Genomic DNA, 14,089 nt, shown 5'->3' with positions numbered 1-14,089 from the left:
CATTGTATCTACGTAACTGAATGTTTCCGATCGATACTTATGGGTTTTTTTTCTATTAGCGTTAATGAATCGATTATCGACAAAAAATAAGTCCTTATATCCGGAATTTTAACCGGAATAGAATGTAGATGTTAGTAAATGAAGCAGGTCCATATTTTAAGGCTTTAAAGAAGTGTACGAGTTTTACAAAGGGTCTTATTGTCAATCAATGCATGTATTAAGAATAAAAGCAATTTTTATAGAACACATGAAGACTATAGAAATATAGCTAGGACAATGCAACAGCGGTGTCTTTAAATGCACGCAAAATCTTTGGATTTGTGGGTGGATAGGGTTTGGAGTCCTGACTTGGAACGAAAGGGTTTTTTATGTAAAACAAAGAAGTGAAATTAATATTAAAAACAAGAAATAATTTAATTCTGGTTGTAACGCGCTTTCTGATTGGCTAAAAAATTATTTTATATCGTATAAAGAATGTTGCCTACGTCATAGTAAGACTAACGTCAAAAACGTATCATACGCCTGACGTTACGTTTGAATTTTGTACAATTTTACGTAATTTTAAAGGTCAAATGACCGTTTTTATCTACAATGAAGAGTAAAAAAAATTTAATTATAAGCAATGAATTCAATATGGTGATTTCGTATGGTTTATGGAGCCAATACATTGTCTGTAGTCAACGCAGGTTTTACTGACAATTTTTCAAAAAGACAACTTGTCTGTTCGTTTTGTGCAAAATGTTAATTCTTAGTTTTGGTCTTTGACAGGACCCTCGGTTCCCACTGGGGATGGGCGTGGAGACAGAGAGGGGCGTGTCCGCTATTGCTGTCCCCCTGCTTCACGGAAACAACCTCATACTAGGTAACTGGATTGGTTTAATGGTTTGTTAATGTTATCCATTTTCAAGTCTCAATGATAATCCAAAAAGGTATAAAGTAAACCAAATTACAGTTCAGCACTGGGATATTTCAGTTATTATTTAAACAATCAAATGGCTTCTTTGGTGATTCATGCGGGATATGGAGGTAGCGACTTTGTAGAAAGAATACATAACCGGCGTTTGCGGGTTCAGAGATTTTAACCCTGTTTGAATAGAGTTGTGCATTACAATTGGTCTGCTTTTAAAAGAAATAGACGAGAAAATACTTAGTGAATGTAAATATATTGTGATTACATCTGAGTGAATAATTCTGATCAATTATCAGATATATCAAACGGTATCCCATTCTACTTTAACTTTCTGTTCCAGGCGTTGTGGAGCTGTATAGAAACTATGGCAGCATGCCTTTCTCACCGGAAGAGGAAGAGGTAGGTCACGTGACATGTTATAAATAGAAAATGAAGGATTATGTAAAATTGACAATTTAATTAAAAGCTTCGTAAATTAGTTAAATGAAGAGTGAAATTGTATTGTTTGCTTATTTAGATTCATGATTATTTTTGGGATAATATAGCAATAAAAGCCACTGTACATTTGTTGTGGCTGTTGTGTGATTTCTAGGTCGCCGAAATGATGCTAGTTTGGGCTGACATTTGTATGGAATACGTTGAGGTAATGCCCCGGCCTGCATCCGGGCTTCGGCGCCGTATATTCTAGCGCTGTACCGGTAGTGTGTGCTCACGTGCTAGACTCTGACCCATCTAACCTACTTATTAACAATAGATTGGAGTGACTTACTAAAACTAGTTCAATAGAGAATATCCAGTGTGCATAACTGACATGACTTTTTTCATAACGTTCTATATTTGAAGCTGTAGCCTCTATCATCTAAACACTTTCATTCTATTTACTTCAAGCTCGCTCGTTCTTCTGTACTCAAAAGTTGCAAATAACAGATATCTTTTATAAACACGAACGACAAAATTGGCATAGTTAGATTACGCGATATTACATTATACGCGTAAAATGCATTGTGGGGAGTCCGTTCGGGTATCCTCTATGTTGACCTTAATGGTCGGCTATTTAGTCGGCAACCATTATCGCCCTCAGTAAGTGTGAATCTGCTCTTTCTGTGCAGACAGCGGTCAACATCATCCTGTGGGGGACCTACGCAGTGTCTTTCATGGAGGTACTCGGCTGTTGTTGTCCCCTTTGGTGTATAGTACAATGTCAAGAAAAGTCTGAAGGTGTTCCTAATGTTGCATGGTCTTTTTTTCATGTCTGTAGATAGTGTTTATCACGGTTATTCAAAAATTGAGAAATTGATAAATTGCAAGAGTAAAAAGAGAGAAAAAAAGTTGGTTTTTAGTTACTATTTTTCACCATTGGTATTATTCACGTGAACAATTTATCTTTATTTATAGATTTAAACTTACCACATGCTTTATGTAAAACTGGTTGATTTACGTGTTATCAAATAAGGGGCTCTGTTGACGGTTGTTATATTTAATATTTGTTATATTTCTATGAATTTATATCTGTAATTATGAAGTTATTATTAATGTAGGCTGAAAATCTGTACCGAATACGCTTTGGCTCCTTGTGCACAGAGTCCTATATTTAGAATCTCTCTCTCTCTCTCTCTCTCTCTCTCTCTCTCTCTCTCTCTCTCTCTCTCTCTCTCTCTCTCTCTCTCTCTCTCTCTATGTTTGCTGTAAGCGCCAATCACTGCTATCACTTCTCTGCTTTGCTTTTCAGTGTACTGTCTCCACTTGTACTGTTTGTTTTGATTTTTACCTTGTCAGTTATATATATATATATATAGGTAGAACTGTAATGAATCAGAATTTATTAATGAAGAAATGAAAATGTAATTATTTTATTAAAGTGGTAATGGAATAATTGTGTTGCAATTCTGCTCATCCACAATATACATTAAATATCTGATGATTTATTCGTTACTATAATAGATGTACAACAGTATGATGAAACAGAGAAAACTCAACGATTTCTTACTGGCAGTGACAAAGTAAGTTTATCTCATAAGATCATTAGGATCGTAGGACCTTGACGTAAGGATCATAGGCCAATGACGTTAGGATCATAGGACCTTGATTTTAGGATTATAGGCCAATGCCGTTAGGATCATAGGACCTTGACGTTGGAAGGCTAGATAACGACTTTAGAAACATTTAAGAAATAAACAGCAAGTTAAATTTACCGGAAAATGATTTTGGTTTGTCACGTGATCAAATTTTGCATAGAGCTTACTTCAGTACGGAGTATATAAATTCATGTACTATAAAGAGTATGTCACCGACAAAAATTATAACGCCTGACCTTTTGATTTTAAAATCAATTCAACATTCATATTACTTAAATTTTAAATATGACATATTTTCAAACAGTTAAAATCGTTTTGAAATCATTAGTTAAAGAAATGACTAGAAAACAAATTTTGTTGATTTTTATTTAAATTTACAATAATTATAGTTTTACTAAGCAGAAATGTAAAATAACGTTAAATCAAATATGAAATTAGTTAAACTAAACGTACACTTGTTGGCCATTGGCACGTCTGAAAAAAAGGAGTTTCACAATAGCATAAAATTTGTCCAGATTTAAGCCTAATTTTCACTTTGATTTGAATTAAAATGGAGCTTTTTTTTGACAGATCGATATTTCAAGATATTGTCAGCATGGATACTGTTATAATGAAAATCATGGTAAGTAAAAAGACCATTTTACTGGTCAATGAAAAATATGAATCTGTATGATACAATTGTATAATAGTAACACTTTAAACCAGTAGGGGTCACCATGTACTATTGTGTTCAAAAGTGCTGTCTATTGGAAGAAACTAATTGCTTTAGCCTGATTTAATGATATAATTCAATTAGATAAATGAAATGATTATGGCACGCCTGCTCTCTGTCTCCCACAGAACTATGCCAAGAAGCTGGTCATCGCTGACCGTGCCTCCCTATTCCTGGTGGACACCAAGAGTCGCGAGCTGTACGCGCGAATCTTTGACACTGGACGTGTGGAGGAACATATACCTCAGAAAGAAATCAGGTACAGAGAGAGAGAGAGAGAGAGAGAGAGAGAGAGAGAGAGAGAGAGAGAGAGAGAATATACCTAATGAATTAAAATAAAGCAATTTAAAAAATCGAACAAGTAGTAAAGTACTTATATTGATAAATTCTGTGTGTGGACAGATTCCCCATGGACAGAGGCGTGGCAGGTCACGTGGCCTCCACGGGGGAGGTGCTAAACATCGCGGACGCCTACACAGACAGTCGCTTTAATCGTGACGTGGACCTCCAGACGGGCTACAGGACCAAGAGTATCCTCTGTATGCCCATCTACAACCGGGGCAAGTAAGTCCGCTGTCAGTTGTAACCTACTTCCTGTTTGAAGCTTCATGCTGTATCACAGTAAGCACCATTGTTTGGCCTGCCTTAATCTCTGTTTCAGTATTATTGGCGTCGTCCAGATGGTGAATAAAATCGACGGTGTCTTTACTAAGGCGGACGAGGAGTCATTTGAAACCTTCGCCATTTACTGCGGTCTTGCTCTACATCACGCTAAAGTAAGGACAGCCATTACGTCGGAGGAAATACTGGACATTGCCCAAAAAACCTTAAGTTTTTGTTATGAAAATAGAATACGTAGAAGTTGTTTTCCTATGTAGATTTTTATATTTTGGGACCATAGAGTTGTAGGCGAAACTGAAAGATAAACGACTTATCATGGCGACACGCTTGGATTAGGACATTAACCAATGAACAATTTGGTTACAATGTGTTTGTTTTTTGCAGTTGTACGACAAGATCCGCCGGTCAGAGCAGAAGTACCGCGTGGCTGTGGAGGTGCTGTCCTACCACAGCCAGTGTAACGATGAGGAGTATATGTTAACGAAGAACGTGCCCATTCCTAGCGACATTCCCGACATCCTAGAGTAAGTTCTCATTTCTAGCGACATTCCCGACATCCTAGAGTAAGTTCTCATTTCTAGAGACATTCCCGACACCATAGAGTAAGTTCTTATTCCTAGCGACATTCCCGACATCCTAGAGTAAGTTCTCATTCCTAGCGACATTCCCGACATCCTAGAGTAAGTACTCATTCCTAGCGACATTCCCGACATCCTAGAGTAAGTTCTCATTTCTAGAGACATTCCCGACATCCTAGAGTAAGTTCTCATTCCTAGCGACACTCCCGACATCCTAGAGTTAGATATCATTTTTAGCCACACCCCCGAATTCTTAGAGTTAGTTATCATTCCTATCGACATTCCCGACATCTTAGAGTAAGTTATCTTTCCTATCGACATTCTCGACATCTTTGGGTTAGTTATCATTCTTAGCGAAACTCTTGACATCCTAGAGTAAGTTATCATTTCTGGCGACATTCCCGACATCCTAGAGTAAGTTGTCATTTCTAGCGACATTCATGACATCCTAAAGTAAGTTATCATTTCTAGCGATATTCCTGACATCTTAAAGTAAGTTATCATTCTTAGCGACACTCCTTACATCCTAAAGTAAGTTATCATTTCTACCGATATTCTCGACATCCTAGAGTTAGATATCATTTCTAGCGATATTCCCGACATCCTAGCCGGAGTAAATTATTATTCCCAGCCACATTCCTGACATCCTAGAGTAAGTTACCATCTCTAGCGACAAATTCCCGACATCCAAGAGTCGGTTCCTAGCGACATATTCCCGACCTTCTAAAACAAGTTCTCGTTTAAGTTCTCCGTCTTAACGCGTATTTCCAACACCCCGACAGTCCTTTCCAAGCGATATTGCGGACATCATACGCCATTCCCTTATGGCAAAAATGCAGATACGTAACTGTTTTAGTTCAATGCATAAACATGGTTTATATTTATGTTTTTAATAACTTTTATCCATCCGACATAAAAATATCTATTATGCTGTATTTTGTTGCAGTTACGATTATTCCCCTTGGGCGATAGACAGTGACCACAAGCCAGTGTATGTTCTGTACATGATGAGGGACATCTTTAAAATGCATTCACAGTAAGTCTATCGTCATCACTCTTTGACGCAAAGAACCAATCAGATACTACATGTGTCACGTGATAAGACTGAGCCAATTATCGGTTGTTTGTACCTGTATTTTATGTTGTCCAACACAACAAACGCGATCTGTGTAATAGAGCAGCTTGCTTGTTCGTCAGAAAAACGTATAATTAACTAGAAATGAAAAGTTGGGTTAAAGTTATTGTATGAAAGACCATTGACGAAGAAGCAATTTGTTTTTCAACAAAACCAAATCGTCCCTGTTTTAATTTTTGTCTTCTGAAAAATGACTAAGTCCCATCACATGCTGTTTTTTGCAGTAAAAACAAAAATGAAGAAAGGTATTGTCATTTTCAGTAGCGTTTAGTGTAGCCTCTTTCTGGTTCTTGCTCTTTAGAGAACACCACTTATAATTTTCAAAATGTGTGTGTTTTCCCTATAGACTGATCAATGATTGTCAGTAAATCTCTTATATAACGGCTCCGCGTACTAACAGCCAATCACTGCTCTTTGGTTTTTTTTTTCTCCTGCAGATGTGTGACGTCACAATCGATGTTGTGTTTACATTATTTTGATGTTTTGGGGAGTTCTTAACATAAAACATTGAACAGAAGATACTCCAGTATAGATATGAATTTCTTTTTATCTATTTTAAATTTGGATTTTTCCCCTCTAAAATTACGATAAAACCGAAAAAAAATTATTTTCTGTTTTCTCATAATTTTAGGAAAAAAATCAAAAATTAAAATAGATGAAAAGAAATCCATATCAACAGTATTTGATATAATATAGAAAACTCAAAAAGTTCAAAAGTTTTTGTTTGAATCGGAAAGGATATTTGGAATAAATTTAGAGACACGCTGTCAACCCTTCCCACCAATTTCTGGTTTTAACTTATGTATACTAGTTCTCATGTATAACCATACATAGACCAGCTAGATTACTATAATCATATTGATGTAGCCCCGTACATACCTATACCTCAGTAATCCTCACAGGTTCTGTAAACAACCTCTTCTCTTGAACTGTTTATCGTATTATTCTCCAAGTTTAATTTTACACTTGTTACGTACGTGTACACTTTATCGCATGTAGCCATGTATCCTATTCTGATTTTTCAGTCATGCTGTGTGACTCTAAAAAACTTAGTTCTTCCCCAAAACAAATATTTCACGAACTAATATATGTTTAATTGCTTCACCGCGCTAAGTGTATACCTCGTTGTTGTGCTGGTGTTACTGTTAATTTCATTATTTATATCATCTCTTCACTATTATTGTTTTATTGTATTTTTTAATATGCGTTTAATAACATGTTATTCCTTCAGAAAAATTATGCATGTTTTTTTAAGAGCAGTTAACCTATCAGTGGTTTTCTAGCATTCACTATAAAAAAAGACATGAACCATATATATTAATTAATGATTTTGAAATTGAATTTTTACAAACTATGGCGTCATCCACATAGTCGTGATGAATCTAAAAATGACCACAAAATAAAGTTCTCTGTACGAGGGACCGAATATGAGACAATTTTGCCGGCTAAAATGTTGCAAGCTCAGCGACTCTTTGTCATTGCCATTAGTCCAACGAACGCCACAGCGCTACCTCATTAGTGTATCCGGCCTCCATTTCCTTCAGTCCGCCAGCTGAGCTTGATCAATAGACACAAGATTCTCCTAGACAGGTCCCCAGTCTCTTTCAAACGTGTCGCGGAATAAATGCCGTGTTGTGCTACTAAGTTTTGTGATATAAGTGTTTGGCAAAGAATAACTTTTTGTTTTTTGTGTTGAAGGCATGTGATTTGTTAAATATAACCCAATAACAAACCTTACAATATGTATTTGACATTGGAAAATAAGAATAATATCTACACTACACATACCCACAGGGGCCAAGCCCGTTTTAACATTAATTTCAATGTAACCATAAATAAAGAAAGGGGTCGAACTCTGACCCAAATAAAAAAACTACCAGCTCGCTTCAAAAGCCTAATAAATCAATTAATTTTTAAAACACTCGCAATATGCATGTATTTTTCAGAAAAGTAATGTCTGAGATACACTCATGCCGAATTTCAAGTTGATGGGTCTTACAATAGCGGAGATATACGTCATTATTCTCTCGAAGTCGCCAGTTTATTTTTACTAGGACATTTACCGGTCCAGGGCTCACGATGGGATTTTACCTCTGACAACAGCAGTATTGCAACAAGTCGAGAAATATTCTCACTAATCTTTGAAAATCTTACATCAAATGCACGCTACTTACATACAAAAACTCCGATAAAATTCCTTAAATACTCTCCATAATGAACTTTTATTCTGCAGCCACATCAACTTCTGACCAGACCGACCATTGTGATAGCTAATGTTTAACTCAATTTCATTGGTTAATATTCCTGATGGTCCAATCAGAATCAGTCTTTCTCGAAGACGTCAAAATGGCAAAAAATGGACCATCAGGAATATTAACCAATGAAATTGAGTTAAACATTAGCTATCACAATGGCCGGTCTGGTCAGAAGTTGATGTGGCTGCAGAATAAAAGTTCATTATGGAGAGTATTTAAGGAATTTTATCGGAGTTTTTGTATGTAAGTAGCGTGCATTTGATGTAAGATTTTCAAAGATTAGTGAGAATGTTTCTCGACTTGTTGCAATACTGCTGTTGTCAGAGGTAAAATCCCATCGTGAGCCCTGGACCGGTAAATGTCCTAGTAAAAATAAACTGGCGACTTCGAGAGAATAATGACGTATATCTCCGCTATTTTAAGACCCATCAACCTGAAATTCGGCATGAGTGTATCTCAGACATTACTTTTCTGAAAAATACATGCATATTGCGAGTGTTTTAAAAATTAATTGATTTATTAGGCTTTTGAAGCGAGCTGGTAGTTTTTTATTTGGGTCAGAGTTCGACCCCTTTCTTCATTTATGGTTACATTGAAATTAATGTTAAAACGGGCTTGGCCCCTGTGCACATACCAGTAAATAAAAACACTTTTGAGGTTTTTTTGTCTAAAAAAACCAAACAAACACCGGTATGACTGGTATTCGCTTACAGATATCCATACAAATGTACTGAAGTGTATTTAAAATTATTAGACTTTTAATACTTTATATGCAGTAGATAAAAAAAAAAGTCGCACGAACTCTTGACCAAATAATAGTAATGTGAAAAGTATTGGTATTCATCAGTTGTTGTAAAATGTCAAAGACCGGATAGGTGTATTAGAAGTGTCTGCTGGATTGTGTTGTGTACACAGCTGGGACCCCGTCTGCTTTAACCGTTTGTCTTTGTTCAGAAGGTTTGACCTGGACGACATGATTAGATTCACCCTCACCGTACGCAAAAACTACCGGAACGTCCCCTACCACAACTGGGCCCACGCCTTCTCCGTGGCCCACGCCATGTTCACCGTCATCAAAACGTCAGAGCACCGATTCACGCCCATAGAGGTGAGATATTTAAATCGATCTAGCAGAATGTACCTTACTAGTATTTGGTTTATAGTTTGATAATTTCGACGTATTTGAAATATCAAACTCTATTTCATTTTGAATTATACTAAACTGTTTATTGATATTTTTAGCATTATTAAGGATAGTGTGTAGTAATTTCAGGATACGTGTGTCTTTTTCAGTGTTTGGCCTTATACGTCGCTTGTCTCTGTCATGATCTTGATCACCGAGGGAAAACCAACGCTTTTATGGTCAAGAGTGCCTCCCCTCTGGCTGCCATATACTCCACCTCAACAATGGAGCACCATCATTTTAACCACACCGTTACCATTTTACAGGTAAGTATCCTGGTCATGGCACCAGCAATTCTTAATAAATAAGTGTTGGATTATCAAGCTGAGCAAATCTTTTGTTTTGCTTTTCAGAATGAAGGTCACAACATTTTCAAACATCTTACCTCAGCGGAATACAAACAGGTGAGAATAATACATTATAAGAAAGAGTGATATGTAGATAGATCATCAAGAATAAAAATTGGTGATGAAATCTAATGATACTCGTTTCAGATTCTGAGCGATATCCGCCATTGTATACTAGCCACAGACTTGGCACTGTTCTTTGCCAATAGGTCTCGTCTCCAGGATATTGCCGACAAGGGCGAGTTTTCCTGGGACAATGCGGACCACAGGTAAGGGACCTTCCTTCGTACAAGACAGTGCGTTACCCCTCATATCATAATTAGGGTTCAGGATATTCATATCTAACTCACCTTCTGAATTTCATCATATGAATCACCTTTCATTTTCCAAAATTTCATTCTGAGAACAAATGTTTGCATCAAGCATCACATTACTGAAGGTTTCTGAACAGTATGGAAACTCAGTCACCTGCTTCTCATCGGGAGGCTATTTATAGACCGATTTCTTAATTTCTTAGAATGCTTCTTCAAGCCGTTATCATAACGGGCTGCGATCTTTGCGCAAGCGCAAAACCTTGGGATATTCAACTAGACCTGGTCAAGTCGATTTTCGATGAGTTCTATAAAGAGGTACTCTCTGCATGCCTGTGGAGACTTTCTGTCTTTTGCATGCCCTTTCATATACACTTAGAAGCTACTGTGGTCGTAAGTGCTTTGTCAGTGTTGTAAAGTATATTTTTGGAAAAAGCACTAAAATTACAGATTAGGAAAACGAAGCAAAACAAGACAAACAAAAAACACAAAAAACGAAGCATTTGTTCCTCTAAACCCATACACCTTGCCAAAAACGAAAAAATCTCCCATAGAAAGTGGTATGTACATTCTATCCAAACTGAATTTTATTTTCCTTTCTAAACTGGTCAGAAGTATTATACCTTAATTTTCATTGCACCTTTTCGATACTTTATCAGTAAAAATAGAAGTTGGTAAACCCTGTAAACACAGAAATTATTTTTTTTTAATTTGTGTACGAGTTTTTTTTTTGTTTTTTTTTTTTGGGGGGGGGGGGGGTCGTTTGGGGAGTTCCTTTGAGTTATCATCAACATACATAGATATCATGTTCAAGCAGGAAGGGCTTACTGTTAACATCTCATTGTATCACCGGCTTTTCATTATTTATTATATTAACAGCCAGGCTTTGTTTTGGAGCTTTGCTCTATGTCAATGACTTTACCTTTTACCACAGAAAGTCAATGCTTAGATACATGTACTTATGAAGGGGTGGGGTAAAAAACGAATTGTTCTTTGTACGACCTATCAATAGTAAGGTAAGTATCTTGGGCTTGGGTGCTGTTGTGGTGTATTTGTTGTATTTTGATGTGGTGATTTCAGGCGGCTTGTAATGGCCAACAGTATGACTGCTGCCGATCTGTGCTCCATGTACAAACCCTGGAAACTCCAGGTGCAACTGGTTGACGTCATAATGGAGGAGTTCTGGCAGCAGGTAAAGTCTCGCGCCTCACCAGAAAAGACTGCTTTCTTTTTTGTCAGAAAAGATAACAGAAATCGAATACAGTACTTAACAGAATATTTTTTACATCTATGAAAAAGAAATCATCCCCAAAAATGTTAGATAAGATCCCATAATGCATCTCAACAGGTAAACACTTTGGTATATAAATCTAATCGTATATGTTCAACTAAATCCATGGGTTTTTGTTTTGGCAACAATCAGACAACAGTAATGGTTTTGTTAGTTTTATGAAACTGGTATTTACGTTTAAGGGAGATCAAGAGAAAATCAAAATTGGTTATGTCCAGAATCCTATTATGGATCGCGACAAAGTAAACGAACTCCCGGAATCCCAGGTACATACGTCATATCCAGGATTAATACGTTTGACTGCCTTGCACGTGATCAGCACAATAAAAATGTCCGTGGATGATCCCTCCATGTACAAGACTCCCACTCATTTACAAAAATAAAATAGATCCTAAAAAATCGATTCTCTCCCGAAAAATAAGGCTCACTGCGATGTTTGTTTTATTGTCATCCATTAAAATTTGAAGGATATTGGTTGAAGTTCTTATCATTTATATTTCGTTGGTCTTCTAAATAGTTTTTATTGAATGGCCTTAAATTGGGCATGTCTTGCGCTTAGGAATATTGAATATTAGAACCGCATATTAAACCAATACACATTGGGATTTATCATTGTTAGAAAAGGATTACTGAACATTTTGTACAGGGTTTAAAAATTTCAAAAGGAATATTTTGGGGATATAGCTAGTAAATATAAAAACAAACCTTAACTCTGTCATTCTATTGAAAATGATCGTAAAATCAGCTTATTGGATCCATATCGTTGAATTGAAAGACGATCAGTTATAAATCTCCCGTGTCCAATATAGCTGATTGCCTTTATAAGATGTATGTTAATGGGAATCTGCACAGTTTGACCCCCTCACAATCCTAACACTCTGTACTAACATTCCCCAGGGAGACGAGGAGAGATCACAGGGGCTGACCCCCATGCCAATGATGGACAGACAGAAAAAGAACGAATTACCCCACCTAGAGGTAACCAGGTCACGCAAATAAAACACGAGGAAATTCGGACATGCATTTTTAGAGCTATTATGTAACTGTGTGTTAAGGATTCTAAACTTTATGTCAGCAAAGAAATAAAATTTATGTCTGCAAAAAGGCATCCTATTTGTCTATCAATAAATGTGCTTTATTATAGACAATTCATTCCAATTGAAATCATTCACACAGTACGATGATTTGATAAGCTAATCAAATAATTTCTTACACCTTACAACTAATATGCAATCACATGCAAGACTGTTTTAAGTTCGTAGAAAGTTGTTTTCTTTGCAATTCAATCGCATTGTTTCCCCTGTCCCATACTTAAAACTAGAGTACTAGTCACTGTTGTTACTCCCGTCTTTTAGGTTGGATTTCTGGTGGGCATTTGTCTACCTTGTTATGAAGTGATGGCACAAATTTTGCCGGAAACAAAACCGATGGTGAACGGAGCGGTGTAAGTTAATATTTATTTTTAGCTTTCTCGTGTTCTTTTCTGACCATGGTTCATTTCATAAAAAAAATCTCACATTTTTTATTTTGCAGTGCAAACTTGAAAAAATGGCGGGAACTGGCCGATAAAGAAGCGCTTGAGAAAGAGAAAGAGAAGGAGAGAGAAAAACAGACAGAAGAAACTCAGGACGAGGTTATAAAGGAACCTCCAGTGACAAAACCCAGTGATGACGTCAATGTGACGTCAGAAAAGAGCACTTTATTACCAGCGGACGTTTTAGATGACAGTGCTTCAGACACGAGTTTTTTGGCGGCAGACAAGCCATTGCCCGACCCGCCAAGTGGCCGGACCTCCAACACGAGTGTGCCGTCAGAGAAAACTGTGTTATCCTCACAAAGTGAGGAGTCCCGATAGCTCGCTCCAGAGCGCTGCATTATAACGCCGTGGGGTGTTTCCATTGAATCGTAATATGTGTTTAGCTACTACGCAGGGTAACTTTCGAGCGCGCATGCTTTGTGATTCTAAGGTCTGTGATTTATTTATATTTGATACCCGAGAGAGCATGCCGTTCGAGTACTCTCAGATAATTTATTCGGAACCTCTTATTTATTTTCATGATGATAATACTCCATGACGTTCCCTCCTATCTGCGTTTGATTCCGTTACATGTACGTTGATGTGTTGGATATTGTAGAATAAATCGTTATGAAACACCTAGTCTCCATTCCTTACTAGATCCTATTGATGTTATCAATGATTATAAAATCAAGCGGCATGGCGTCATTAGCGCATTGTCGCAAATGAAAACACAGATTTTTTTTCATTAAGAAATAATTAAACAATGCAAAAAGATTTGGGAACTTGATTAGTCACTTGATAAAATGCTGTGAAAATTTTTTTTACTTGTCAAGCAGGCCTAGGAAAGAGGTGTCAACAGCTTACTAGTCTAAAACTAATCTTTAATATACAACTTAATTAATTAATACAGTAAATCTTCTATCTTAAATATTCTGTGTTCCAGTTATACCCTTGTAATATTTCAGGAAAGAACAATATGCTAGAATTTCTTAACGAAAACAAAGTACCGTGCACGTGTGTGAGAGTTCAAATTGCTGACGAATTGGTTGCACATTGGTAACTATTGTATTCGGCTGTAAAATTTTAAACAAGAAATTATTGTTGCATGTTTTATAGAAAATCCTTCTTCATTCATTCATCATTCATTCCAAA

At 36.7% G+C, this 14,089-nt stretch overlaps 1 protein-coding gene across 14 annotated transcripts in view; it reads left to right on the top strand.

Annotated features, from left to right (window-relative positions):
- The window catches only part of LOC105324662 (probable 3',5'-cyclic phosphodiesterase pde-5), a 31,213-nt gene extending 17,641 nt beyond the window's left edge, over positions 1-13,572 (top strand). For 6 of the 14 annotated variants that reach the window (XM_011423794.4, XM_066066934.1, XM_011423802.4 and 3 more), the window contains 19 exons: positions 769-862; positions 1,251-1,309; positions 1,503-1,553; positions 2,852-2,910; positions 3,556-3,607; positions 3,826-3,956; positions 4,100-4,261; positions 4,359-4,473; positions 4,703-4,842; positions 5,843-5,932; positions 6,256-6,276; positions 9,241-9,394; positions 9,580-9,735; positions 9,823-9,873; positions 9,964-10,085; positions 11,208-11,319; positions 11,601-11,684; positions 12,774-12,862; positions 12,952-13,572. In XM_011423794.4, coding sequence (XP_011422096.3) covers positions 769-862; positions 1,251-1,309; positions 1,503-1,553; positions 2,852-2,910; positions 3,556-3,607; positions 3,826-3,956; positions 4,100-4,261; positions 4,359-4,473; positions 4,703-4,842; positions 5,843-5,932; positions 6,256-6,276; positions 9,241-9,394; positions 9,580-9,735; positions 9,823-9,873; positions 9,964-10,085; positions 11,208-11,319; positions 11,601-11,684; positions 12,774-12,862; positions 12,952-13,273 — 2,064 coding nt within the window. In that variant the 3' untranslated portion in view covers positions 13,274-13,572. Of the gene's footprint in view, positions 1-768; positions 863-1,250; positions 1,310-1,502; positions 1,554-2,019; positions 2,071-2,851; positions 2,911-3,555; positions 3,608-3,825; positions 3,957-4,099; positions 4,262-4,358; positions 4,474-4,702; positions 4,843-5,842; positions 5,933-6,255; positions 6,277-9,240; positions 9,395-9,579; positions 9,736-9,822; positions 9,874-9,963; positions 10,086-10,333; positions 10,446-11,207; positions 11,320-11,600; positions 11,685-12,315; positions 12,397-12,773; positions 12,863-12,951 lie in introns of all 14 variants that reach the window. The other 8 variants (XM_011423796.4, XM_066066935.1, XM_011423798.4 and 5 more) reach the window with 8 other exon arrangements.
- The last annotated feature ends 517 nt before the right edge of the window (positions 13,573-14,089 follow it).

This window comes from Magallana gigas, chromosome 7 (assembly GCF_963853765.1).
Source record: "Magallana gigas chromosome 7, xbMagGiga1.1, whole genome shotgun sequence".
In the NCBI taxonomy this organism is placed as follows: Eukaryota; Metazoa; Mollusca; class Bivalvia; order Ostreida; family Ostreidae; genus Magallana; species Magallana gigas.
This window is presented reverse-complemented; position numbering and strand designations above follow the sequence as displayed.